Source organism: Eleginops maclovinus, chromosome 16 (genome assembly GCF_036324505.1).
Source record: "Eleginops maclovinus isolate JMC-PN-2008 ecotype Puerto Natales chromosome 16, JC_Emac_rtc_rv5, whole genome shotgun sequence".
In the NCBI taxonomy this organism is placed as follows: Eukaryota; Metazoa; Chordata; class Actinopteri; order Perciformes; family Eleginopidae; genus Eleginops; species Eleginops maclovinus.
The window spans coordinates 12947415-12973484 of NC_086364.1; the positions used below are offsets into that span (position 1 = coordinate 12947415).

Genomic DNA, 26070 nt, shown 5'->3' on the forward strand with positions numbered 1-26070 from the left:
AGAAATATAGACATTTCTCAGTCACGTGTCACCCATGAGTTTAATTATTATTTAGAATTACACAGGGTAGTGATATGCTCATAATGCTGCGATATGTTGGGAGCTTTTGACATTGTAGCTTTTGTGTGTATTGTTTTTGCAATTGTTCCTATAATTTCTTAGTCCTACAGGGAAAGTCTTAGTGCCCATCGGTCGGGTACACATTTGCTGCCAGTGCGTTCATGCGGAGCTCAGGCAGGGAGGATGCTGCTGCTGGTGAGACGCAACCAGTTGCTCTCCAGCTGTCTCAGCAAAGTGCAGCCTCCCCCACTACGCACCGACGGATGACCATCTTCGACCTCGTCGGGGATAAAAGTGGAGGTGCTTTCTGACAGGTGCCTAACAAGAACGAAGTTGTTATTTTGTGCTTAGAAGGGAGGTCGAAGAAGATGCCATGAGATGTATCCATGCGTTCGTTATTTATCTACGTTTTGAATAGCAGAAGGAAAAGGAACGGAGTTGGTTTTGGGGGGTGCACCTCCTCGGTGTGGAGGTGCGGTTCGCGGTGATATCTGCCTCTATCTCTGGGCTCTGTGGGAGAACCATGGTCGAACTGGAGAAGGAAGTGCTCCCGCTGCCCCCTCGGTACCGGTTCCGAGACTTGTTGCTCGGGGACTGGCAGACCGACGACAGGTAAGGACTTTCAACGTTTACGCACGGCGCTCTGAATCCGCTGAGACCATCATGCCACCTTCTCTTTAAAGTACTCATTTGTTTGCGTGTGCATGTTTTTCTTGTTATCACGTTTCTTCAGCTGTAGTATTTTACTGCAAGCTGTGCAGCTCTGTCGCTGCAACAGGTTTACTCCTTCCCTAGTCTGCGCAGAGGATAGTGATGCTAATTCTGCTAATTAATATTATCCCACCAAAGCATTACGCTAATTAACCAAAGGAACAAAATGAGACATGAAAGCAAATTAAGAGACTCATTCATTATAGTAATATCACTTATTTGGAAGTGGCTCATACATGTGAGTATTTGAAAAATCCTTTGAAATGATGAAGGAGCGAGTATGGGTAGACCTACAGTGCGTTATCCTGTTTATGTTCTCCTAGTGCCATAATTCCTGAGATTTGCAGTGAACCATCTGCCACCTGGACAGGCTGCTCCCTCTGTCACTGGGAAATTAACCTTTGATTCCCCATTTGCAGGCCAGAAGAAAATTGACATGCTATATGATATTCATTGCTTAATTTGGCTATTTCATCCTGCAGTAATGGAAAACCTTAACCTCAATTTCATGCTTGTTGCATTTTGTTGCTAGGTCGATCTGAGGACCAAAACAGTTGCTTGTGGACTTGAGTGGGTGTTTTAAAGAAAGATTGGGGACAATTGCCTTTTAGAAATCAATCATGCAGGCATTGCCCTGCTTCAATTCAGAGTCACTGCTGCATATTACCCTAGAGGTCTGTCAATAATTATTATCATATTATTGAACCATCAAACAGTGTACCTTTTAAAGATAAATCATACCATTATACTCTGTATCTGTATCCCTGACCTCTGAAAGGGTCTCATTTTGTACATTTGAAGCCTAATGGGCCTGCTCACTCCGGTTTTGCTCCTTTGGCCTTTTGTAATATCTTGGCTATTGCCCAAGGACTTGTGTTTCCCAACCTGAGTGCTATGCGACCTCACCTATTTAAGAGGTTTAGTGAGGAAGGTTTGCTTCTTCTTTCTTGGAAGTCCATGAGACACAACATTACTTTTTACAGTCCAGGCTCTTCATCGTCTTAAAGAGGCATCTTAAAAACATTTCACAACAACATGGATCATTGCAGTTACAACGTGACAGTGTGGTTGGTGATTGTGATTGATTTGGTTGATTGGAGACTACTTGATGGAGAACTTTGTGTGTATGTGTGTGTGTTTTTGTCCGTTGCGTGTGTCGGTGGTACAGATGTGCTGTTAGACCCTCTAAACAAATTATGTGTTTTACAGATATCCTGGTGTTGATCACTGTAAACACTCCAGAAGTGGTTAGTGAGGTTTAGACTACATTAGTGTTAGCTCTGTATGTTCATTATTTATTTTTGTCATTTGCAGAGCTGACAAGTCGAGTGCAATCATGCATTCTGTATCAGATATTTCTTATGAGCATAAGTGTCTTTGTATCTTGTCTGGATGTTTCATTTATAAACAAGACTTGTGAGAGGGAAAGCTATTGACAGAGGAATTAAGATGCTGATCTCAGTGTCCAGGGAGTATTATCTGCTATAAAATGGACTGATTAGATGGGAGAGCTGCGATTGATAGTGACAGAAAGCTCTGATTAGGGTTGAATAACACAGAGTTGGTCTGCCCTGGTCCATTAATCCAGAAGAAGGTTTAACTAACATCCTTGGAGAACCAGACGGCCCCAATGGGCGCAGGTGCACAGATAGCTTCATATAGTATCAAAGCGTCCCAGCACAGAAACTCTCACACATCAAAATGTCAATATGTGTACGCATAATTTATCTCCTTGACACAAATGGTGGCACTCAGGGAAAACACACATTACTGAGCCTGTTAATCCCTCTTCTGTCATCCCTCTGTGGGCCTTCTCACTCGCCCTCTCTTCTTAACTTGTATCCCTGTTGATGCGTGTCCATACGTTACCCTCTTTAAAATTCAACCCCCACCACAACACATCCCTGTGCTTCTCAACATCTTAGTTCTAATTGAAGGGCCTCCAATACCATGCCATTTTCCCCTTTCAAGAGGTCTTCTGTAACTCGGTGAAATACATTTTGCTTTAGCACTGAAAGGCTGTGAGGCGATTTTCAAAGCAGACCTCAAAGATGGGAATTTATTTAATAACTAATTTTTCCGCACAGGGATCCTCCTGGTTGGGTGATTACTGGTAGTTATTGTGCCTTAATCCCAAAGCAGGATTTTGCCAAAACACACAAAAAAGCAAACAAGAGATACTTCCTTTGTGTCAAATTGGAACGAACATATATTATTTTGGCTCTGTTAACTCTGCACAGAAACAAGCCTACTCTCCCAGACAACATTTTAATAATGTTCTGCTTCAAGTGTGGCTGCAACTGCCAATTATCTTTATTTGCGTCATTCCTAAAACCCATAACCTCAAGGTTCTGCCTGATACTTAATCGGTAATGTATATCCTGCTGTTGCAGAAATGTGTCAAGTACCCAGAAGTAGGAACATTTTAGTGTTACTGTTCTGTTTACACCATCACCATTTATATATTCTGAATCAGAAGCTTCTGTCTTGATGAAATGCCAGAAGACTAAATGATGAAATCGAGATCTTTTACAGCCCAATGATTAGGAGTTTACAGGTGAAAGATGTGGTCTGATTTTTAAATTATTTTTTTTAATTAACCGTGCCCTGAAATTGACGGTTGTTGATTATTAGCAGCAGTCTTCAACTATTTGTGAATTAAATGAAAGCTGTAAAGTAATATAGCACTTTGTTTCTGTGGAACACAGGGCTTTTTTGTTAAATTGAATTTAAATACAGCAGGGTTTCCAGAGCTCCACTGAAGAAAAGTCTTAGCAGGAGTTTCCCTCAGAGTCCAGGATTATCATACAAATGACAGCCTTTGGTTCTTAAATCAATTTCTTATGGCTGTCGCCTCTTCTTTCGCTCCGTGTCTGTCCAATCTTTCTTATACCCATGCTCTCTCTATCTTTGCCTCCTTCGTAATTCTTTCTGTCAAGCCTTAATCTATTAAAATCAATGTTAAGCACGATCCATCAATACTGTCAATATTCAAACAGATATACTTATACAGCGGAAGCCAAAGTCCTTTTGTAAGCCTTTTAGAGCTCATGTAAGTTTCAGTCATATCATTTATAGGATTAGACAGCTCTTTGTTGAGTGTTTTGGAATTACGGATGTAATTATGCATCATGTCTGCAGAGCCATAGCTGGGCATAAAGGGAAGTTATCAGCAATACAAAAGGGCTTGTTTTATGGAAAGAATCACTTGGAGAAAAGGTGATTTCATCAGATTTGAGGCTGGATGAGAGAGAAGGTGTGACGTGGGAGCTAAAGACCTCAAAACCACCAAATGCATGATTCTTCCGGTAAACATCCAAAGACTAAACTCAACTAAAAAGCAACCAGTTGCTAATTAAAATCAATTTGTTAGAGGGAGGGTTTGCATAGTGTATTTTGAGCTGGGGGCCTACTGTGGCGTAGGCAAATGAAACCAAAGCATTAGACATGGCAAATATCCCTTCCTTATAATTAAAAAGTGTCTGAAAACATCATCATAATTAGAAATGGAGAGACAAGGTTGCCAGTAGGACTGAAGATTAAAGATATCCATCTAGAGTAAAAATAAGATAGCACTGCGAGAGGATGGAGGGCTCATATAGTGTCTAATCCTGCTGCTAAGAATATTTTGCACATGTTGCCTGATTAACATACCTGAAAGCACAATGGGAGACACTTTAGTTTTGTCGTACAATCAGAGTTTATTACATTGTATTCTTTGCTCCTTTAGCAACCCCTTCATCCTGTGGCTATAATTTCATATACATAGATTATGTTGAAAGCTTTATTCTTTTTCATTGTTATCACTGATTAGCAATAGCCCAAGACTGTAGAGAGAACAGTGCGGGGTGTGTCTCTGGTGGTCATCTAGACACACAGTTATATTTTATAAGAGCTTTGTCTGCCTCCACTGTCTTTAATTAGCTAGATATTGAACTCCCCAACCAGCCTTTCGGTTAGGAAAACACTGTCAACACTTAGGGGCTTTCCTGCTGTGGACACTAACACAGCCATGGGGCTGACAGGCACAGTCTGAGCACTTCTGGGCTGTAGCTGTGTTCTATGTTTGAAGGCCCAGTAGCATCAGAGTGGGGGTAGGCAGCCGCTCTGTCACGCTGATGTGGGGAATCACAAGTTGCAACTCATCGCAGCTCCTCTATTCCCAAACTGTGTGTAGCTTAATACGCCACTGGACTTTCAAATCCGAGAAGCCCCAGAGACACCAGACACAGGCAATAAAGACGATTCATCTCATGTTTCATTACTTTTGCATTGCACATGTCTTCGTCAAAGAGGTGATTTGTAGACGACATTGAAACGGATTGATATGACATCTCACCATGATTCGATCAAATGTAAAATGACCGTGCACATCCAAGGCTAATGTAATCTGAAGGGATAGAATGTTATTCGATGGCTTTTAATAGAGTTGTGCAGCACTTTATGCCATATTTAATTTCACATTAGAGGGATTATCAGGGCATTTAGGCAAATCATGGACCCAAGTAGTTATTTTCTGTGAATTAAACGTGTCCACTGTGTTCCGTTTTTCCTCAAGCTAGAGAAAGTAGTAAATAGAAACTAATAAGTAATGATGATCAGCAGAGAAGGATAAGCAAGGCTGGTTTGTGTCAGCGAGCAGCGGGAGGAATGGCTGGAGCACTTCCATTGAGGATGTATGGAGAGTTTGAATCTATGGGAAACCAGGCGTTGTTCAGGAGAGAAAGATCATCTCTAAAGGTCACAGTGCTCATTAAGTTATTATGAAAATAATTGTTTGTTTCATTAGAGTGTTGACATCTGTTTTTGTGGCAGCAATCAGTGGTATTAAAGACATTTGAATTGTTTTTCTTCTGACTCTTTAGGCAGCATTAACTTGTATTGACGGTGTGAAAAGAAACATTTGCCTTTATGCTTTTACCATAGAAAATTATCGTGGAGAGGTGAAGGCTACAAATATTATTTTTTTAATGTCTTATTTTCTTTTGTTCGTCTCCACCTTCCATTAGCACACTGTGTGGGATGATTGCGTATCTGGGTCAGGAACAATGTCTTGCTTTTCTTAAAGCTGTTAGAGGGCTCCTGTGGTGATGTGCAATTTACTTGACTTTAGTTGTCATCCCATTGATCCCATTTCTCCTGCCCTTATTTGGAGTCTGTTTACGTATATTATTGTTGAATGGCCTTTTCTCAAAGGGTCCCCTGTTCATCCTTAAACAAATGTCAGCATTTTCCTTATAATGGTTCTCAAGGAGGCACATGTTGCTTCCAATAAACAGGAACAGCTTCTTCAGAAATAACATGCTGATGCTTTTTTAGGTTTTAAATATTTCTATACTCATCTTTTCGCATCTGAAAATGAAGAGCCACGATTCTTCTTTTATTTTTATGAAATAAATAAATAAACAGTCATTTGACCTAATTTCCATATCAAAGCAGTGATAGACTTGGCAGACGGACCCCACCTGAATTTGAATTCATATTTATGATGGAATTTTCTCTTAACACCATTCAGATTCATCCCTCCTCTCTTGATACCTTATTTTAAAAACATTTTCCTTTTTGTTTTTGTCCAAAGGGATGCTCCAAATATGAATTCCAATTTAGTTGACTTTCCATCCATTGAACTGAATAAATGTTCATATCATTCATCTAAGATTTGCCTGCATAATGTTTCACTTGGTGTCCTTTTTATTTTTCGGTTGCTCTACTAATATGAATACTATTTATGAGTTGTGTGTGGAGGTTGTAATGAGCCTATTATGTGCACTGATTTGGGATTCTTAAGCCTCTTGCACTGTGTCATTAGACGGCCAGTGCTTGCATTACGGAGCACAGGCATGGTTGAAAACAGCAGGAGGACAAGGTCCAGCTCTCACCCTCTCTCAGACATCCTCCTCCGCAAGTCCCCCTCTGTCTTTCTGTCCATCTGTTTGCATCTATTTATCCATCTGTATTGTTCTCTCTCTCTCTCTCTCTCTCTCTCTCTCTCTCTCTCTCTCTCTCTCTCTCTCTCTCTCTCTCTCTCTCTCTCTCTCTCTTTCTTTCACAGTTCAACTTCAAATGCAAATCCTCTCCCTAGGCTTCCTGTTCTCTTGTTTCCAGCTGTTATACCTGCTGTTCTTGATCTATTAAAGCCTGTGAGAGGATCTTAGTTGCCTGCCTCTAAATAATACACCTATGTTTAAATACACCTATGTTTTAAGAAAAAAAGCAGATAGAAAGAAAGGAGGACCTCTTCTGGGGTAATTCTCTCACAGGGAAGCCTACGTGATACACTAAAATGGTTGTACCTTATCCAGCTACATGTATTTTATTTCTGCGCAGAAGTATCCCAAAGCACTTTTTCTCAACAGTGATCCAATCATTTATTTTCCTGTGCTTTTTTGAGGCCTCGGGGGCCTGATATGTGGCTATTGCCCAGAGGTGCCATCATGATGTGTTTTTGTATCGTTTGTTTTGAAATAATGTCCTTATGAGTTTTTAATGTGTTTTCCTCCTCCATCCTCCCCTTAGATTAAAGATCCAGACTCTCAATCTATCCCACAGCTCAAGTCTTTTATTGGGCTATATTTCCACTTTATTTTTCATCCGCTGTTGTACACTCAAGTGGAAAAGCCCTCGCTTAGAGAAACACATCAAGGGCAAAATTACCTCTGAAATTATCCTCTTCTTCTGGGAAGTTATCACAGCCTCTTCTTATAGAGTGTGAAGAGGCTTTAAGGACTTTCATGAATGAAGGATGGCAGGTACCGTTGAATTAAGTAACTTATGTCACTTTAAGTGTCATAGGGGAAAAACAAACAGGTAATAAATACTGGGGGTTTGGCAAGTTAAGAAGATCACTGTTACTGCGAGAACAAAGGAGCAGTGCCTGATGGATTTGGTTGTAAAAGAGGACATTAAGCTTGAAGGAAAGTAAAGCTTTGAACATTTGAGTTTTTTATGTGTAAGATAACCTAAAATTTGACACAGTGGATCAGTCATACTTTCTAATAAAATGTGCCCTAGAATATTGTTGATGTAGACTGTACAAAAGTGGATTGTGGCTTTCGATGATTTTTGCAGGGCAGATGCTTGTATTAAAACATGTGGTAGTAGTTGTGTGGAATAGTTTATTACTGAGTGAGTCAACAAACATCTTCACTGGTTAGTCCTCACATTTTATGTTAGTGTTTCAGCTAGTAGGTTTCTAACTAAGTGTTTTCTTAAGTAAGGAGAATACAATTTACCAATCACATCTGCCTTCCTTGAAGTTTTAGGGGCCTTTATTCACAGGTTACATTATGCATTGAAAAACAGTATACTTGATACTTGCTGTTCTTAGTCTTGGAACATCATGTACATCATTTGTTATCCCTCACATATTAATTAGGATCTATTAAATTGTTCTGTGGTTAGTGCAGTTACACTCATTTAGCAAAAATGTGTGGTGTCTTTCCTTGTATTTCTACAACATTTTATGGCAGTAATGATATTCAATAAATTAAAAAAAAACTGGTGATACTGTGTCTGTGCTTATTACAACCAGGCTATTGATTGTTTGATTATGCATGAAAGAACTTGTGCAGTCATATGGTCTATTAGCTCATTACGCCTCAGTACACACACACTTGTTTCATTCGGCGACTGTGGCTGCGAGGAAGTGCGGCCGTCTTTCAACCAGAAGGTTGTGGGTTTGATCCCAGCCCAGTCAACATGTTGATGTATCCTTGGGCAAGATACTTAACCCAGAGTTGCTTCCGATGGCATGGCCAACGGTGTATGAATGTGTATGAAAGTTAGCTCCTGTGGCAAGTGGCACTGCTTTGTATGAATGGTTGAAAGACTTGTAGTATATAAAGTGTTTTGAGGGGTCGCAAAGACTGGCTAAAACACTATATAAGTACAGTCCATTACCATTACAAACTCTGTTCACTGAAAATACTGTATGGTGTCCCGTTTCTACAGTAATTAATTCAAAGTCATTTCCTAATCCTAAAGTGCACTTACACACCCCTGAGGGAGCTGCTGGTCGTGTCTACACGTCCTCTTGTTTTCCATCACGTGTGTGTGCAGCCCTATTGTCAGCAGGCTGCTCGGAGCAAAGGGAGCCGTCAACAAGTTGGAGCAGGGTATCAGCTCAGATGGCTGCACACACTTCACAAGTATGTGTTTGCTCACATCTGCTCATGTGAGAGGGAGGGGAAAAGACAACGAATCCAGTGTTTCCATAGCAACAAAGAGGAAAGTTATCCCCCACCCCCTTAATGTAGCTGCGAAAGTGCGGCTTTGGCTTTGGTCTCTGCGTGTCTGACCATGTGGGGTGCTGGCATAGCGTCACTCTGGAACCCTGGGAAGACCCCTCCCCCCCCCCCATCCCTTCCTCTTCCTGCAGACAGAATAGAGCAGTTGTTCTGCCTCGCTTTCATCTGTCTGTGTGTTGTGAGGAGACCACCAGTGAGCCCAACCTGCCTTTTTTTATCCCCTACCTGAGTCATCCACTCTTTCCTCCATAGGATGAAAGGAGAGCTACTGAGAAATCTCCCCTGAGGGGGTCCGACAGGAAATACAGTCAGCGTCCGTCTGTGTGCTAATGTGCCTGCACACATGTAAGAGCTGTCTGAAGAGAGCCTTTTTGTCAATTTAATCATGCCTCCCTATGGGCGTCCATGTCAGATGGGCTTGTGAATGGTCAAATAATCCTAATGACCCTGTTACAGGTGTGTGTTTTAGGGTCTGTGTTTGTGTAGGGTCTGTGTGTGTACAGTAGATGTGTGTGTCCCTAACAGGAGGGTGCCAGAATGGTAAGGGAGAAAGAGCAGTAATTATGGCCTCCCATGTTCAGCAGAAACATCAGAGGGAAGTAATTTGTTGCTCTATATTTAATCAGTGGAGATAACGAGACTGACTGCAGCTGTCTGGGCCTATGGGCAGACGGACAAGCAGGAGCACCATTTCCTCCAAAACCCATTAGTCTTTCATGTAGCCAGCCACAGAGTCTTATTTCCATACTTTTCACTGTTCAAATAATCATTATCGCCCTTTCTACCTCAATTGCGTAACGCCTTATTTTAAATCTATTGTTTTATTTCCTTTTATCTCCCAGCTCTCTACTTTCTCTTCTGTCTCTTGTCATGACTCTATAAAAGAGGCTTTTTAAAATGTCTTTAATCATCTTTTTATCTTCCACCCGCCCTTTCTTTGTCCCTGCCCATCTCTCCGTCCCTCTCTCAGGGTGCAGGTGGAGTTCTATGTGAATGAGAACACTTTCAAGGAGCGCCTTAAGCTGTTCTTCATCAAAAACCAAAGATCAAGTGAGTTGCATTTGTTTGGGGTCACACTTTTTCTGTCTGTGCTGCCTTTATTGCTCTGCATTTCATCACCAGTTGTTCAACTTGTCCACTCTTTGTGACTATATATAATAATATAATTCTTAGTCTTTATAATGGTCCTCTGTGGATTCATATCTGGACCTATGATACATTTTTATGTTGGTACTCTCCTGTATACACAGTCTAATCACATGCATATGAATAAAACGTGTATATTTGGTAATGTGTTTATATTTAGGAAAGTAATTAAAGTGTTCATCCTTTTTTGCAAAGCAGTTAATCAACGTTTAAACAACATATTGTAATAGCTAGGGTGTAAGGGTGGGATATTAGTTTAACTTGTAGCAGACAAGAAAAAAAAAAACATATTCTGCTTTATTAGACCAACCATTGTCTTCCAGGCTACACATTCGTTATTGAACAGTTGTAATAAATTATGCTTTGGGGAAAAATCAAATGGACTAGTGAGCTTTCGGTAGTGATCATAAATGGCTTATAGGCTGCTTTTGGTTCCCCGAAGCTATTCTGTTTTAGTTTTTGTTGTCTGAAGTCTTGTTATACTGTTATTTGCATCAAGCAAAGAATCCTACACATGTTTTATTCTGTGTTTTTTTTTAATAAGAAATAACTGATTGGCTTCTTTCTTTCTATTGCAGGTCTTCGAGTGCGAATGTTTAACTTTTCTCTGAAAGTGCTGAGCTGTCTCCTGTACATTGTTAGAGTCCTATTGGACAACCCGCAAGACGGAAGACAGGACTGGTGAGTGAAATGGAGATAACAGCGGCTTAATGAAGTGAAACAAAGTCTTTGTGTGTGTGGAGACCTGATAGCAGGAACAAGCGCAACAGGTCAATAGCTGAGATAACGGTGTGTGTAGAGTACCCAGTAAAAGCAATGTATGTAAGATGTTGTCAGGCGAAGAGAGGAGGTGGAGATGCAATCCAACAAGTTACTTTGATTGTCATGTTTGTGTTTTGTTTCCTAATGCAGTGTAAACGGAGCAAATTGCACCAAACAAAACACATCATCGCATCCCTGGAGTGGGTTTGACTGGTAAGCATTTGAATTATTGAAGCATTGAACTAATTGGGAGTGATGGCTTCGGCCTGCAGATATGACATGGTGCACCCTGGAGGACTGGCATCCCAAACATCGCAAACGTATAATTCAATCAATGCACAATGCTCATACTGAGCATTAAGATACACATTCATTTGTCACAATTGATCTGTATAGATTACCTGTCAACCTAATATGCACGCAGTGCGTGTGCAGCCTAATCAGCAGTGATCTAGTGGAGATAAAGCATGTAATCTACAACAGCAGGGAGAGGGAGAGAAACCAGGAAGTGTGCGAAGACCTGAGGCTGCAGCCATGTCTCCTGCTCAGGGACTATTGATCTAATTGGTGTCCGGTGACACTGGCTAAGCTCTGGCTCCAAATGAATAAGGAGGCTGACAGGGTGAGCTCAGGAAAGGGATGGGCCACCTCCCGCTCCAAGCAACAGAACTGTAGGAGCAAATCAGAGAGCGGGCAGGCAAGTAGCCATTATAAGCCCCAGGGGGTCTTTTCTCTCACAATAAGCCTGTACATTTCAAATAAGCTGTGTATATTACTTTTCTCCAACAATATGAGCACATTAGAAGCTGGGGAGTCCTCTGTTGTTCAGTTGTAAATGCCAAAATTAAATTTAACAAGTGAAATGTGTCGATCCCTATTGAGCCTCATTGTGTTGCGAGAACAATTTGAATATTTTGTCCTTTTTAATTAAAGATTTATGGCCCTTTTTTTGCAATGTCTCTCTCCTCTTTTCTCTTTCCCTTTCTTTCGCTTTGTAGGAAACTGATCATCTGGGTGGATCGACCTCTACCGCTGTGGGCGCTGCAGGTCAGATAGACCTCCGCACATCTGTGTTCTCACATATATCTGAATTCATGAACGCACCTACACAGGTTCATGTCATCTTTTCTGCATTCCTTTTGATGGGTTTGTCACGATCACACTGCACGTAAATGCAGGCTTAAATGAATTATATAATTTAACCTGACACATATTTACAATCAAGGCATAATTACAAACACATACGCACATGCAGACACCAGACTGTCTCTTGCTTAACTTGCATCTGTTCCCTCTGAAGCTCAATCATCAGCAAGCCTACTGCCTCCACCCACGCTCTCCTCCTCTATCCCTGCGCCTCCTAATTTCTCTCTGCTCTGGTCACTCCCCGACTCCCCTCTGTGTCTGCGTCTCTCATTTTCTCTGTAACTCTCACTCTCTCTCTTTTTGCAGGTGCTTGTGGCTTTCATCAGCTTTTCAGAAACTATGTTGCTCGTGTATCTCAGCTATAAGGTGAGATACTCACGGCCCCCAAAATCCAACCTGAAGCCTTTTGTGATTTTGTGTGTGTGTGTGTGTGTGTGTGTGTGTGTGTGTGTGTGTGTGTGTGTGTGTGTGTGTGTGTGTGTGTGTGTGTGTGTGTGTGTGTGTGTGTGTGTGTGTGTGTGTGTGTGTGTGTGTGTGTGTGTGTGCAGGGACGTGCTGAGGGTGTAGTTTGTCCACTCTGAACTCCTCAGTGTATTTTCTCACGTCTCCTTGCATTTATAAAGACCGTCAGCGGGCGTTGAGGCTTCCCTATCAACATCCTGTTATTGACACATCAGAGAGACTTTAGGGGAGGCCCCTGTGTTGCTGTAGCAGGGGGCCGATCCATCAACGGGTTGCCCTGCTTTTGATGTACCTGACGGTATAAGCCTATAAAGGGCTCACTCTGCAGATTACTCTGAAGGCTAGAGGCCCTTAACATTTAGCACTGACTGATTCCTGTGGACATACCCTGCGCCTGTCCACCTACACTAATCAGATTTAGGTCAGTTATATGCAGGTGGGAGACACATAAAAAAAAGCTGTGTCTGACATCTAAATTGAACAGCAAAGCCAAGAGGAAACTGAGTAATGCTGCTTCTTATCTCAAAGGGACACAAGGGCGTTATATAACACTCATACATCACAATCAATTCTGTGGTGTAAAAGCCTGTCAATTTGTTCCCTTCAACTCACCACAACGGGGGGCTGTTATATGGTTATTCCTGAAGGTCGCCATGACAATGGGGTTTCCTGACCGCCTTGTCTGTGGTTTGTGTTTCCAGGGCAATGTTTGGGAGCAAGTATTACGTGTCCCCTTCATTCTGGAGATGATCAGCGCCATCCCCTTCATGATCACTGTGAGTTGAAATGCTCAACATCTCTCGAGTATTGCGGAACACAGATATATGTATTATCTAACATCACACCAGGCTCATGCTCACACAACCCCTTTCCTTTGCCTGTTATTCAGTGACTGTATGCAACATATGAAAAACATGAGGAGAGAGCCAAGCACACTAACACTCTCCATTCTTGACAGGTGATTTTGCCCTCCTTCAGAAATCTCTTCATCCCTGTATTTCTCAATTGCTGGCTGGCAAAACACGCTCTGGAGAACATGATAGTGAGTGAAAGACCTCCTTTCTCAATTTTCATCATTACTTTCTTCTCAATACCTCTGTTTTATTCTGTTTGTTGGCATGCGATTGCCCCTCTCTGTCTGTGCTATTTCAGCTCACCAGCTCATTCTGCCATGAAGGTAAATAAGTCACCAAACATTTACCCTTGCACCTCGGGCTTGGTGGTGAAGTTTCTCATATTCCCTGCTGTCCAATGTCGTTAAGGCTTGCTTCACATTTTTTAATATGCTTACTTCATTTCTCCACTTTGACATTTTCATCTCCGGCTTTAGTGTAATTTTATATTTCTTCCTTAGTTTTATGTCTTCTTCATACTACCCATACCTGATATTTATACTCATTTCGCACTGTAACAATTGGCTGTTTCCATACTCACACCTGTGTCTGTCTCTCTGCAGAATGATCTCCACAGGGCGATCCAGCGGACGCACTCAGCCATGTTTAACCAAGTGGTGATACTAATCAGCACCCTGGTCTGCCTCATGTTCACATGGTGGGTACCCTCGCCAGCTGACACTGAACTGAAAGTGGTCCAACTAGGAGAAAAACAGGGTCAGAGTTGAAGAAAAAGGGAGATGTGTCGTGTCTGTGAGCAGGGTGAGGATAAGGAGGGTGTGATATGTGATAGAGAGGTAAAAAAGATGATATAGGTTAAAATGTGAAGAGAAAGGTTACTGTGAAAATTAGATAGTGCTCTAAAATGACAACTGCTACAGTGCAGGAGGATGTGACAGCTTGCTGCCTATCTGGGGTTTGAAAACCTGAGCTAATCCAGAATATGCTACACACGGTATAAATTAAGCTCTCTGACCATTTCAGGGGTGACAGTTGCCTGTTGACTCATCTATCCCTTAAAGAACAAAATAATAGATGCAGTATATGCACTCCCACACCTATATACACAGAAATACAGTGTCCCATAAAGCCACTGAAGCATGCATCCACCCCCATCTCCACAATCATACATACACACACAGGCGTGAAAGACAGCTCTCCACAGGAACCTATACTTCACCCAGCATGTGAAGTCTGAGTAATACCCACTTCCTTCTTTTACTTTCTAAATTTTTTCCCTTCTTGCCAACCCCCATCAGCATCTGCGGTATTCAACACCTTGAACGAGCGGGCAACAACCTGACCCTTTTCGACTCGCTCTACTTCTGCGTGGTCACCTTCTCCACGGTGGGCTTTGGAGATGTCACCCCCCAGATCTGGCCCTCACAACTCCTGGTGGTCATCATGATCTTCGTGGCGCTCATTGTGCTTCCCATCCAGGTGAGAACAATAGGGATAACCACTAAGACATCGCAGGCAGTAGATTAAAAAGAGTTCAGGAGAATAACACTAGCTATAACACAAAGCTTTGAAAGGTAGGTTTTTTTTTAAAGTGATGTAGAAAAGTAGGGATTTGATGACACATTTCTTCCACATCTCACATTTTTTTCAATTTAACTTTTGGAGCAGCCAGCCGGGCTCTGCTTGGCTTCCCTCCAAGTAATATAGAAGTACAAAAATCTCAGATAAACCGAGCACAGATGTGCCTTTGATGTGTTTCAATGATTCTTGAAATCATTTCTAAAATGAACGGGATGGCTTTGCATCCAGCAAAGGCTGTTTTTATTTTACTTGGGAGTCTGTTTTATTTGTTGTTTCCTAAGATTCAAAATTGTCTTTTTTCCCCCTTGTACAATTATGTGATGACTCATTGCATCCTACGTAGATTTGCAGCACTATTTTTACTCGGGAAGCAGCAAGAGTGTCCTCCTTCCTTCGTTGCTCGCTTCCCAAAAGATGTAGAAGTGCTAATGGAATGACTTGTGTGTGTGTGCAGTCAGAGGAGGTCAGGAAACCACACTCTCATAATACTCAGAAACAATACACAAATGATTTTGTCTACTGACACTCCTGGTCGGTTGCAAATTGGATTTCTTTTGAGATGACGGTAAATGTTTTTGATAGCTTTTCTGTTTTTGAACTTGTCACATAAGCAGTAGGTGTAGGGCTGCATCCCACGCAGCATAATGGCTGTTGAACACACTCACACTGTCTTGTTTTTCCCATCATCTGTGACCAGGCGTTAGCAAATGCCTTGACAACAAAAACCTTCTCAAAAACAAAAGACACAAACATGAAGAAACTTTTATTAACTTGAACAAACAGACTCATAAAGACAATCTGTGAATCACCAACATTGATGCCGTGTTCTCCTACCCACTCCCTCTCCCCATCTTTCAACCATAAACACCCTTTGACATTTAGAAACCCCCCCACCAAGCCCCAACCCCCACCCTGTGTGTGTGTGTGTGTGTGTGTGTGTGTGTGTGTGTGTGTGTGTGTGTGTGTGTGTGTGTGTGTGTGTGTGTGTGTGTGTGTGTGTGTGTGTGTGTGTGTGTGTGTGTGTGTGTGTGTGTGCACCTGTCTGAGTCCTGCCATGACCGTTCTCCTGTCTGCACAGGGGAGACTTTTTTGCTTTTTGTGCCCCAACACACACCAAAGGAAATGTGCCTCTTGACATGTAATTTTGAGCCTAGAAAGGATATTGATTTGAAAAGAAGATAAAATACTAACCCTTCAGGTAATTTCCCTCGATCCCAGTTTGGAGAAAGTCCATGATAAAATCACAGTAGCATACTCTAAAGTACAGGCTTGATTGTAACAATTGCAAATCGGTCCAATATGTTTATAGAATAAAATAATAGTAAAAAATGAACAGACCGGACCACTTTTTAGTTTTTTGTAAATTACTCAGCATTTTTAGAGCTTTGCTTGTTGTAGGAGGATATTGCTTTCTGCAATCTTTTGCTGCAGATTCATCTGTGAATAAGTTGTGCTCAGCATTAAATATTTGGGTATTTTCATTGCTGAAGTCCAATCAGCTATATACCTACAGACCTGGCCCTCCACACACATGAATTTGTTTCCCTCAGGCTTTCTGGTATTTCTTTCTGCTAACTTACTTTTCTTGGTTACTGATATCACGTTTTGTTCAGCCACCATCCTTAACCAAATCTCATCTTTCCTTAATTCCCCCAACACTCTCCCTAATTAAATGAAAACACTTTCTCTGTAAGGCATTGTTTTCTTTCCCTAAGCCACCTGGCTCCTCCCTGTATTGCAGCAAACCTAATACAATTTCCATCTGTTGAATGTGATTGATGTCATTCTGAATGTAGTTCGAGCAGCTGGCCTTTCTGTGGATGGAGCGGCAGAAGTCCGGGGGGAACTACAGCCGCTACAGGGCGCAGACGGAGAAACACGTGGTGCTGTGTGTCAGCTGCCTCAAAATCGACCTCCTCATGGACTTCCTCAATGAGTTCTTCGCTCACCCCCGACTACAGGTCTCTCAAAATGGTTTTAAGCATAACAAGCGAGTGTCTTGTTATTGTTGTCTGTAATCATGTACAGTTGGCTAGACTGCTGAGGTTAAAGGAGAGGTTTCATTTCGTGAAAACAAGAATCAAAATGCTGTATTATTCATGAAGAAGCAGATGTGCGTGTTTTCTCGAGGTTACATCCATGTGTATCGATTAAGAGGTTCGGGCAATGATTAAAGTCTTCCTTTAATTAGAAAATGTGTTTTGCATATTGTAATTTAATTAGGTTTTACATAATCTGCCGAAGTGGGATATCTAAGCTTGAGGTGTGGTCATTAAAGCATGATTTTGTTACATCACAATAAGTTTGGCAGCCAAGCAATGGTTCAGTGCAAAAAATGTGAGCTGCTGGTTAAACCCCCCTTTGTGTGTTTTTAAGGACTACTATGTGGTGATCCTTTGCCCAGCAGAGATGGATGTCCAGGTCAGGAGAGTCCTCCATGTCCCTCTATGGGCCCAGAGAGTCATCTACCTGCAGGGTTCTGCCCTCAAAGACCAGGACTTGATGAGGGCCAAGTGAGTCACTGCGACCAATAACAACAACAATCACGACAAATAATACAAGCACTGAATAACCCCAGAACAGACCAGTTACCTTAACATAAAAGGCCCCACTTTTAAATGCTTGAGCTTATAATTAGGGCCCTAATCGCCTACATCCTTATAATAGTAGCTTTAATTACAGTTTGAGTTCTATTGCTTATTGTTTACCTCCTGGCTTTTTGTAATACAGCAGCAGAACCTACACTGACTTTGTCATATGGAAAGACTTAAGGAGCAAAAGACATGTTTTTTTGTTTCGTTTTTTGACTCTCCCTGTTTTCTTGCCTCCTTCTATCTCAACCCTAAATAGCGTGGGCTTGAAAGATAGATTGGATTGTTTATTGTTCTTTTGTCCTGCTTTTTTCTCTTTTGTCCTCTCCCTCCACAACATGACAACACCCTCCTTCCCATGTCTTCTTTCCTCAACGCTTCCCTGATTCTCTCTATCTTTCTCTCAATTTATCTGTCTCTCTCGCTCCCATGGCCACATGCTTTTCTTCTAACTGCCTGCAGGATGGACGACGCTGAAGCCTGCTTTATCCTCAGCAACCGGTTTGAAGTGGACCGCATTGCTGCTGTACGTCTCTCACTGCTTCTCTCTATTGCCATGACTCCCCATATGCAACATTTCCATAGTAGGGCATAGGACAAAAAGCCTTAAAATACAATTTGAAAAAAAAAACATTACGCATTAAAGCAGCTTTGGAAACAAGTGGATTTAGCCTACTGCATAGGATGCTTTTTACCAAAAGATTGCAGTGAGGCTTGACCTAAAGAAATAACTATACACAGTATGCGAATGTGAAAAACATCTATAGGTGAGATGTTACACAACTCTACTTGCCATTGGTTTAATTAACACCCTGGTTTTTACACTGAATAATTTGGCTGCTGAATTGTAATACCTTTGGAGATCCCTTATTTTAGTTTTACCCTTATTAGGTCACGATTCTTCAGAACCTTTCGAACGCTGTAATTATTCTCTGCATGTGACAATGGTTAACATAGAGTAACATCAGTGTGTTAACCTTGTTTCTTTGAGCGTGTTAGCATAGTCACCTTATCTTTTCAGATACCAGAGTACAGCCTTACACATATATACTCAGAATTTTCAACAATTCTATCATTGCCGGTGTTACTCAGTTCACTCTTCACGTGCTTGCCACTATTCTTGAACACTTCTTTGTAGAACAATAGCATTACTTTGAAATATGACTAAGGCCATTCAATTGCTCTGTGAATTCAGTGCGGAAGAATCGGATGCTGTTAGTTGTGGGTTTTTACTACTCTTTCCTCTTTCTCTCCCAATTCTCTCAGGATCACCAGACCATCCTCCGAGCCTGGGCAGTGAAAGACTTCGCTCCCAATTGCCCTTTGTACGTCCAGATTCTCAAGCCGGAGAACAAGTTCCACGTCAAATTTGCAGGTGGGAACAAGAGTGTGAAATCAAACACTGACAGCGACTTGTTTGCTAAAAGTATGTCCATTCTTGTTTGGATTCAAATACTGTTATTTCAATGCATTATAATGCAGATGCTAAAAAATTATCCTGTACCAGTTCAACGGGTGATTTTGCTCAGTTTGCATCAAGAGGTGTGCTTTAAAAGATGGGTGATTAGGTTACCATTTCTTATAACATGGGAAACTAAGTTGTCCTGTGTGTTCTTTTATTTAGTCATGTCCTCTTTTCTGCCTGAGTTTGTAGGCTGCTCAAGAGAAGAAGCCATTCAATCATCTGAAAGCAAAAGTAGAAGACCAAACTCTCTCTCTCTCTCTCTCTCTCTCTCTCTCTCTCTCTCTCTCTCTCTCTCTCTCTCTCTCTCTCTCTCTCTCTCTCTCTCCTCTCACACATCTTTCTGCCTACAGTCCTAGAGAACTCAATTCTGTCTTGACGCCCTCGTCCCAGCTGTCTCTATCAATGATAAACGTTTCATTTTGCTTCCTCGGCCAAGAAAATACCCTTATTTTAAGGAGTTCTGCTGTTGTGCTAACCTGGCATATGAGCTCTCCCTGTAGGCAATCCTCCTTTGCCTCTGAAGTGCTGTTTTAAACACTTGATTGCCAGAGTAAGATTGAGGCTTATGTGTTAAGTCGGGCAGGAATTGTGAAGTGGAAACATAAATTCATGCTCATTCATGATAACAGCCTTTGTTTGTCATAGAACTTTAACTTAGCTTTGTGGGGTAAAAGTCCTGCTCCTTTGTGGGAATCAGAATTACTTTAATGTCTTATATTGACATCGACATTCATTTTAAAATATAGTTTTTTTTTAATGAAATAGTCAATGGTGATCTCACTAGCCTTTCAGCACTGATGATAAATTCCATACATGTTTATAATCAGCTGACCTTAAGCCTGAAGTCACCATGGTAAACTCAGGGAGCGGATCTGTAAGCACCCACTAGAACATTACTGTAAGACAGATGCCATGTTTTGACACCACTTGGAATATACCCTCTAAGTGCTAGTGTGGGAGGCATTAATGAGCAAGGGAAAAACATTTAATTTGATCCACAGGAATAGTTTAATAACAGCTCAGCGTTCATTAGGAAAGATCGGGAGGATGCTGCAGCCGGGCAGGAAACCCTGAGGCGTTTGAGCAACCATAACAAATGGGGTGCGGTGTTAATCGATTGTCTCCCCGGTTTATGTTCTGAACGACAATAGCATGTTGCCCTCCTGAAGTGGGCATATTACAACGGCGGGCATCGTGCTCAACAACAGCTCACTCATACAAACAATAACAGCTAACTGATTTAATTTGCTTAACCACTGAACCTGTGGTCAAGTTGTAATGGCACTCCTATAGAGGGAGCAAACAGCCACATCTGCATGCGCTCACTCGTCTTCACATCCCTTTAACACTGTGATAGAAATTCTGAAGAGGGTAGTGTGTGCATGTGTGGGTGTGTATGTGCACAGTATGTCAAGGTCTGTAATTGGTTTCTCTACTGGTCTGGGTCTCGGTGCCTAAAGGATTGAGGACAGGATGCAGGCAGTGTTGAACAGAGAATGGGAAGTGAAGGGATCACAGTGGTTAACAGAAACACACGAGGGATGTTGGAAATTGGATATTGCAGAAAAGACTCAATTTTGTGTGTGACTATACTGTGTCTGCACTTTGTTAGCAAGAGATGTGTGTAAAACACACAGACCTAGAGATTGGAATGTGTGTGACAATAATGAACACTGTTGCTCCAAAGATGTTTTTGTATTTTACTTGTTTAGAGTTGCCCATTGGTCTGTCAAAGCTTTGTGCTTTCTCACAATCTGAAAAGCATTGTGTGTGTTTGTGTGTGCGCTGCACTATGATGTACCATTCTGAATCAAAGGAACATTGGTACTTCAGCAGAAGATCCATAATCAGCAGATTTAATTGTCTCTCACCTGCATAGATTCAGGCACACAGAACTCATTTACTAAAGATTGCATTTACATGTCATCGGGCTCTCCGGTTTCTCCGGCTGGTAGCTGATTGAGTTTTATGCTTCATGTCAGGCTGTGAGGTTCTTCAGCAATTATTTCCAAATTGAAGGCACATATTGTGCTTTTCTGAGCTGGCTTAACATTGTTGGTAAATAAGGAAGCAAATAAAATGCAATCAAGAATTACACAGCGGGGGAAAAGAGAGCTCTCTGTGCCCGACTTGCTGATTGGCTCTCTACGAACATGAATCGCTCTATTGGTTTTTCCTTTCATAGAGGAGGCTGTGCAGCAACAGGTAAACGACAAGAGTGTCATCTGTGTTTGTTCCGTTTGGTTTGGTTTGCCCACAGGCAGGCTGCGTTTAGTCTTGGATGATGTGATTGAAAGGTGGTTTAATAAGGCTGACGCTAAATCATTGGCTTGTGCTAGGTCTTCTATCTTATCACCAGAAGCTGCGCGGTGAGCCGCAACAGTAACATAAAGTGGATCCCATGGGAGTAATCAAGCAGCTGGTACAAGAGGATGATTGACACGACTGTCTGCTTGACTCATTAGACAAACATCAAGTGTAATTTAACATAAAATATATGTGATTGTTTGTGTGTTTGTCTTTATGTGGTAATCTGCAGCCATATTTACATATTCTACTGTCACAATGATGAATAACCAGGACGGTCTTTCCAAAAAGATGTGTTGCTATTAATCAAATGCTGTTTTTCAGTTAGTTGGGCTAATGATAGAATTAGAGGAAGAATAACAACAATTATGATGAAAACAGTTTCAGGCATATACAAAGTAAAATGCCATGTTAAATGTGCTGCTGTCTTTTGTTTTACATAGGAAAACATTTGTATTTTTTTTGATTTAACAAAACAATCAATTTAGAGGCAACACCCTAGGTATTGGGAACAAATTTGAAACTTGATCAATTTTAATACTTCTGTACTCAGCTGCGCTGTGGTTCTCTGTCTTTTATGTGATGACATAAAACAATAAAATGTGTTTTCCAAAGTTTTGTGAAAAGCTGGGACCACGAGAGCATAAAGTGTCAGGGTTGGGGAAAATAGGACCCAAGTGCAGTAAAAAAACAATCAATATAGGTCTCAACAAAAAGCGAGCCCTAATTCAAAAAGTCGTTGACAACAAAAAACAAGAATGAACTTCACCTTAACAAACCGGGGAGCATGAGAAAGGGATCTGGACAAAATTGACGAAGACAGACATGAAGACGGCATGACATCAGGAACAAACTCTGGGGAAAAACGACAATGAGCTGACAAGGAACACAAGGGAAAACAAGACTAAATACACAGGACTAATCACAAGACAAGACACAGCTGGAGAGGGGAGGTGTAAAACAGGGATAACAGGTGATCACAATTAGACAATCAAAAAGGAGGGAAAACACAGAGACAGGAAGCAAATACAGACATGACAGACAGGGGGTGAACACCTTTCAAAATCAAACTGGAAACCAACAGTCTATGAAAATTCAAAATACTGATATAATCATCACATAATGAGTAGTATACTCGAGTAGTATGCAAGATAAGCTACAGACAGACATGTTCCCACACAACCCAAACACATAATTCCCCTAGGTTTATGCCTGGTGGGAATAAAACTTCATAGAGGAAACCTTCTTTAGAGCTAAAAATGACATTTTATTCATTCTTGTGTAGGGTGGAAGCATCAACTCCAGAGATATATACGGGTTAGGGTTAAACCTCGGCAGATAAAACTGCAATTTGCAAAGCTACTGTAAATATCACCATGGATTAAGAACACACTTACAAATGCTAGGAAGTCTTTCTTTTAGCAGCCAATTGTATTCAAGGCAGCGTTGTTGGACTCAGAGTTGAAACTATTAAGAAAGCAGATTGTGAGGGTTTGTATTAGCCGACCTTTGTGACTTTTCCCTTTTTGTTTCCTGTGTCTGCAGATCATGTGGTGTGTGAAGAAGAGTTTAAGTACGCCATGCTGGCTTTAAACTGCGTGTGCCCTGGTACATCAACACTCATCACTCTATTGATCCACTCCTCCAGAGGACAGTGAGTTCCCTTGCTTTCTAACTTCCTGTTATTTTGTTCACTTGACAGTAGTGTCATATGCAGTAGATACAGTCAACAGAACTGAGTTGCTTATTGTCCTCTCAATGTCACTCAACTTTGTTGTCTGCTTTCTAGAATGGCTCCCCAAGAGGCTTTCAAGCAGCGTGTAGGAGCCTTTCAAGCCCTAAATAGGTAGGATTCATCTGATCTGTATGCACTACCAGGAATACTGCAGAGCACTATGCTCAATACTCACCCCAATCGTCTGTCCACTTCCATAGATTTCATATTGTCCTTTGTTATTCCATGAAGAGATTTTGTTCTTGCAGGTTAATTATGTTATTAAGAAACGTTTTGCTGTCTTTGGATTTTTCCTTATAGGCTTCAGTTTACTGCTTAAAGCAGGAGTGACAAAAAAAAACCCCATCACAATGTGATCAGGGCAAATTGTTAATTACACAAAATGTTACTTTGTTTCTCCTTTTCATTATTACGGGGAGATAGCAGAATCAGCGATTAAGATGGTACTAGTTTAATAGATGTAGATAGCATTTGTATTTTTGTAACATTGAATATGTGAACTGAACTTTTGATAATCATCAAGACATTCAAGGTAAAACTGGATGAGTAGTTAACAAATCATATTTTTGTATTCCTTTAAGTGTGGTTTATCTTGTTGTAGATATCCTTGAGAATAAAAAGTGCAATCTCTCTGATTGCAGGTAAAAATATAGGAATATTAGTGCAGTGCAATCTCAAACCCTCTTGTGTCAGATGCAATGAGTTTCATAAGTATGCTTCTATATCTGGATTTGTTGCCATTTGGTTTATTGGCTGTGACAATGCTACATGATGCTTCCTCCTCCTCTCCAGCCTTACACTTACAGTAGTTCCTGTAAACTGCAAATTCACTATAACACTTGTTTATATAATGCAGTCTTTGTCGCAGGCCACCCACATTCACACTGCCCCCACACCCTTGCTTTATGCTATCACCTCTTTAGCCTCCACGTCTAAAGATGTATCCCTTGGAGACAAATGTTGTCCACTTAACTATGTGAATGTGTACATCTGGGAGCTATTGTTAAGACAGCTTGGCTGTCCTTGTGTGACCTGATTGAAGTATTGATCAGCAGCTCTGACAGAGCTATAACATCTTACCTCTGAGACCTTAGGTGAAATAATGTCCCGATGTTGCCCTGGTGCTGAGCTAGATGCTTTGTTTTAAAGGTCATTCTTTCCCCATGTGGACAATCAATCCTACTTTTCTATCTCAGGGAGGGCGGTGCATGTTCAGCAGACCAATGGCACAGAACCTACCGGCGCTGCTCAGCCAATGAGGTTCATCACATCCGTCTAGAGGAAAGTAAATTCTTCGGGGAATACCAGGGCAAGAGTTTCACCTTTGCATCCTTTCATGCTCACAAAAAGTAAGTTATATTATGAGAAAAGCCCAAAAATGAGAACTCTAAACCACCCGCACTGTTCCGAGCTGACCTTGTCTTTGTGCAGGTATGGAGTCTGTTTGATCGGAGTACGTAGATTGGAAACCACCAACATCTTGCTGAACCCTGGTCCCTGCCACATCATGGGGGCTTCTGACACATGCTTTTACATCAATATCTCCAAAGAGGAGAATTCAGCATTTGTCAGGGGCCACAAGGAGCCAACATGGGGCGGCACAGGAGGAAATCCCAGGGGAGTGCACCAATCCATCTACCACGGACTCACACGTTTGCCAGTCCACAGTATCATCGCCAGCATGGGTCAGTCTGAAGTGTGCAGCACAAAGACTGGAACATTTACACACTGGCCTTCTGTTTGCAGTATGTGTTGGTCAAACATGCAAACCTGTCATTTAACTGTCAGCTGCTGCAGCACATTCACAGCTCTCAGAATGAAGCAGTTCTCACACTTGAAAGATATCTTGGTTAGATATATGCATAGCATTTCTGAGGAATTCACATGTATCTGATAATAAGCAACACATGATATGACACTTGATAAGAAATGCCAAATAAAAATGACACTTGATAGCTCTCCTGGCAGAACTTGAGGCCTGGGATATACTCTGTCCTGGTGACCATTTCAGCGTGTCATTTCCTTTGTCTCCCCATTTTAAATGTGTCTGGATAATGAAGGCAGTGGTGGCAAAAAAATAATCAAAAAAAACAACAGCCAAATGAACTGAAGTGTCAGTATTTACACACCACCTGGTGGACAACAATGACACTGTACAGCACACTATTCCTCAATGCTCTCACTACAGTATCAGGGACTGTGCAAACACATAATGTATAGTAGAGAAAAAGGGTCCTGGATGTTTGGAATTACATTAAAGGTTTTCTTTGGTTGGGAACAAAAGAGTTTGAAAAGGAAGTAAGGTCCTGAAATCCACCCATCCAGCAAAATGTTTAAAGGCTCCTAACCAGATGGCTATTTCATGGTGGAATTCTAAAAACAGTGTAGCGTCACAAACGCCCTTCTACATCCAAAGGGTGTTTGTGACACTCTGTGTGGGTTGTTAGCTCAGATTTATTTTAACAGGTACAAGCACTGTCTATGTTTTTAGAATTTCACATGACAAAGTCATCTAATTAAAGGCTTTTTTATCTGACTGCCTGAAGGGAAACTTTCTTCTTTTTTGAACTTCATTGTTCTGTGTTTGATCCTTCAGTCATCTCTGTGTGTGTCTGTTACAGGTACAGTGGCAATCGACCTGCAGGACTCCAGTGACAGCAGCCCAGAAAGCCAGGAGCCTGGGAGCACTGTGCTGGGCAGCGGGAGAGGAAGCAGAAGCAGGAGGGAGATGGGTGGTGCTAACACTTTGGCCCTGCCTGCCATGGGAGAGTCTGCCGAGGAAAGGCGGCACAGCATTGCCCCCGTCCTGGAGCTGGTGGACGGTGTCAACAACCCCACCTTCGACCTGCTCGGAGACCAGTCAGAGGACGAGGGAGGAGAAGAGGGCAAGGAGGACAGTGACAGAGACGAGAGCGCCCACTGGTGGGGTCGACACTGCGAGTAAGTCAGTAAGATGCTGTTTGTATTTACATCAGGGAAGTGTGAACTAGTTTGGAGGTAACTG

General features: G+C 41.7%; 1 protein-coding gene across 1 annotated transcript in view; it reads left to right on the forward strand.

The window, feature by feature from the left end:
- The first annotated feature begins 238 nt into the window (after positions 1-238).
- kcnt2b (potassium sodium-activated channel subfamily T member 2b) overlaps positions 239-26070 on the forward strand; it is a 30686-nt gene continuing 4854 nt past the window's right edge. The window contains exons 1-20 of the mRNA XM_063903058.1: positions 239-374; positions 479-672; positions 9988-10067; positions 10742-10844; positions 11076-11138; positions 11924-11972; positions 12378-12437; positions 13235-13309; positions 13492-13575; positions 13990-14084; positions 14686-14866; positions 16765-16929; positions 17345-17481; positions 18022-18085; positions 18826-18934; positions 22877-22985; positions 23121-23177; positions 24263-24415; positions 24498-24751; positions 25688-26006. Coding sequence (XP_063759128.1) covers positions 584-672; positions 9988-10067; positions 10742-10844; positions 11076-11138; positions 11924-11972; positions 12378-12437; positions 13235-13309; positions 13492-13575; positions 13990-14084; positions 14686-14866; positions 16765-16929; positions 17345-17481; positions 18022-18085; positions 18826-18934; positions 22877-22985; positions 23121-23177; positions 24263-24415; positions 24498-24751; positions 25688-26006 — 2246 coding nt within the window. The 5' untranslated portion in view covers positions 239-374; positions 479-583. The remainder of the gene's footprint in view (positions 375-478; positions 673-9987; positions 10068-10741; positions 10845-11075; positions 11139-11923; positions 11973-12377; positions 12438-13234; positions 13310-13491; positions 13576-13989; positions 14085-14685; positions 14867-16764; positions 16930-17344; positions 17482-18021; positions 18086-18825; positions 18935-22876; positions 22986-23120; positions 23178-24262; positions 24416-24497; positions 24752-25687; positions 26007-26070) is intronic.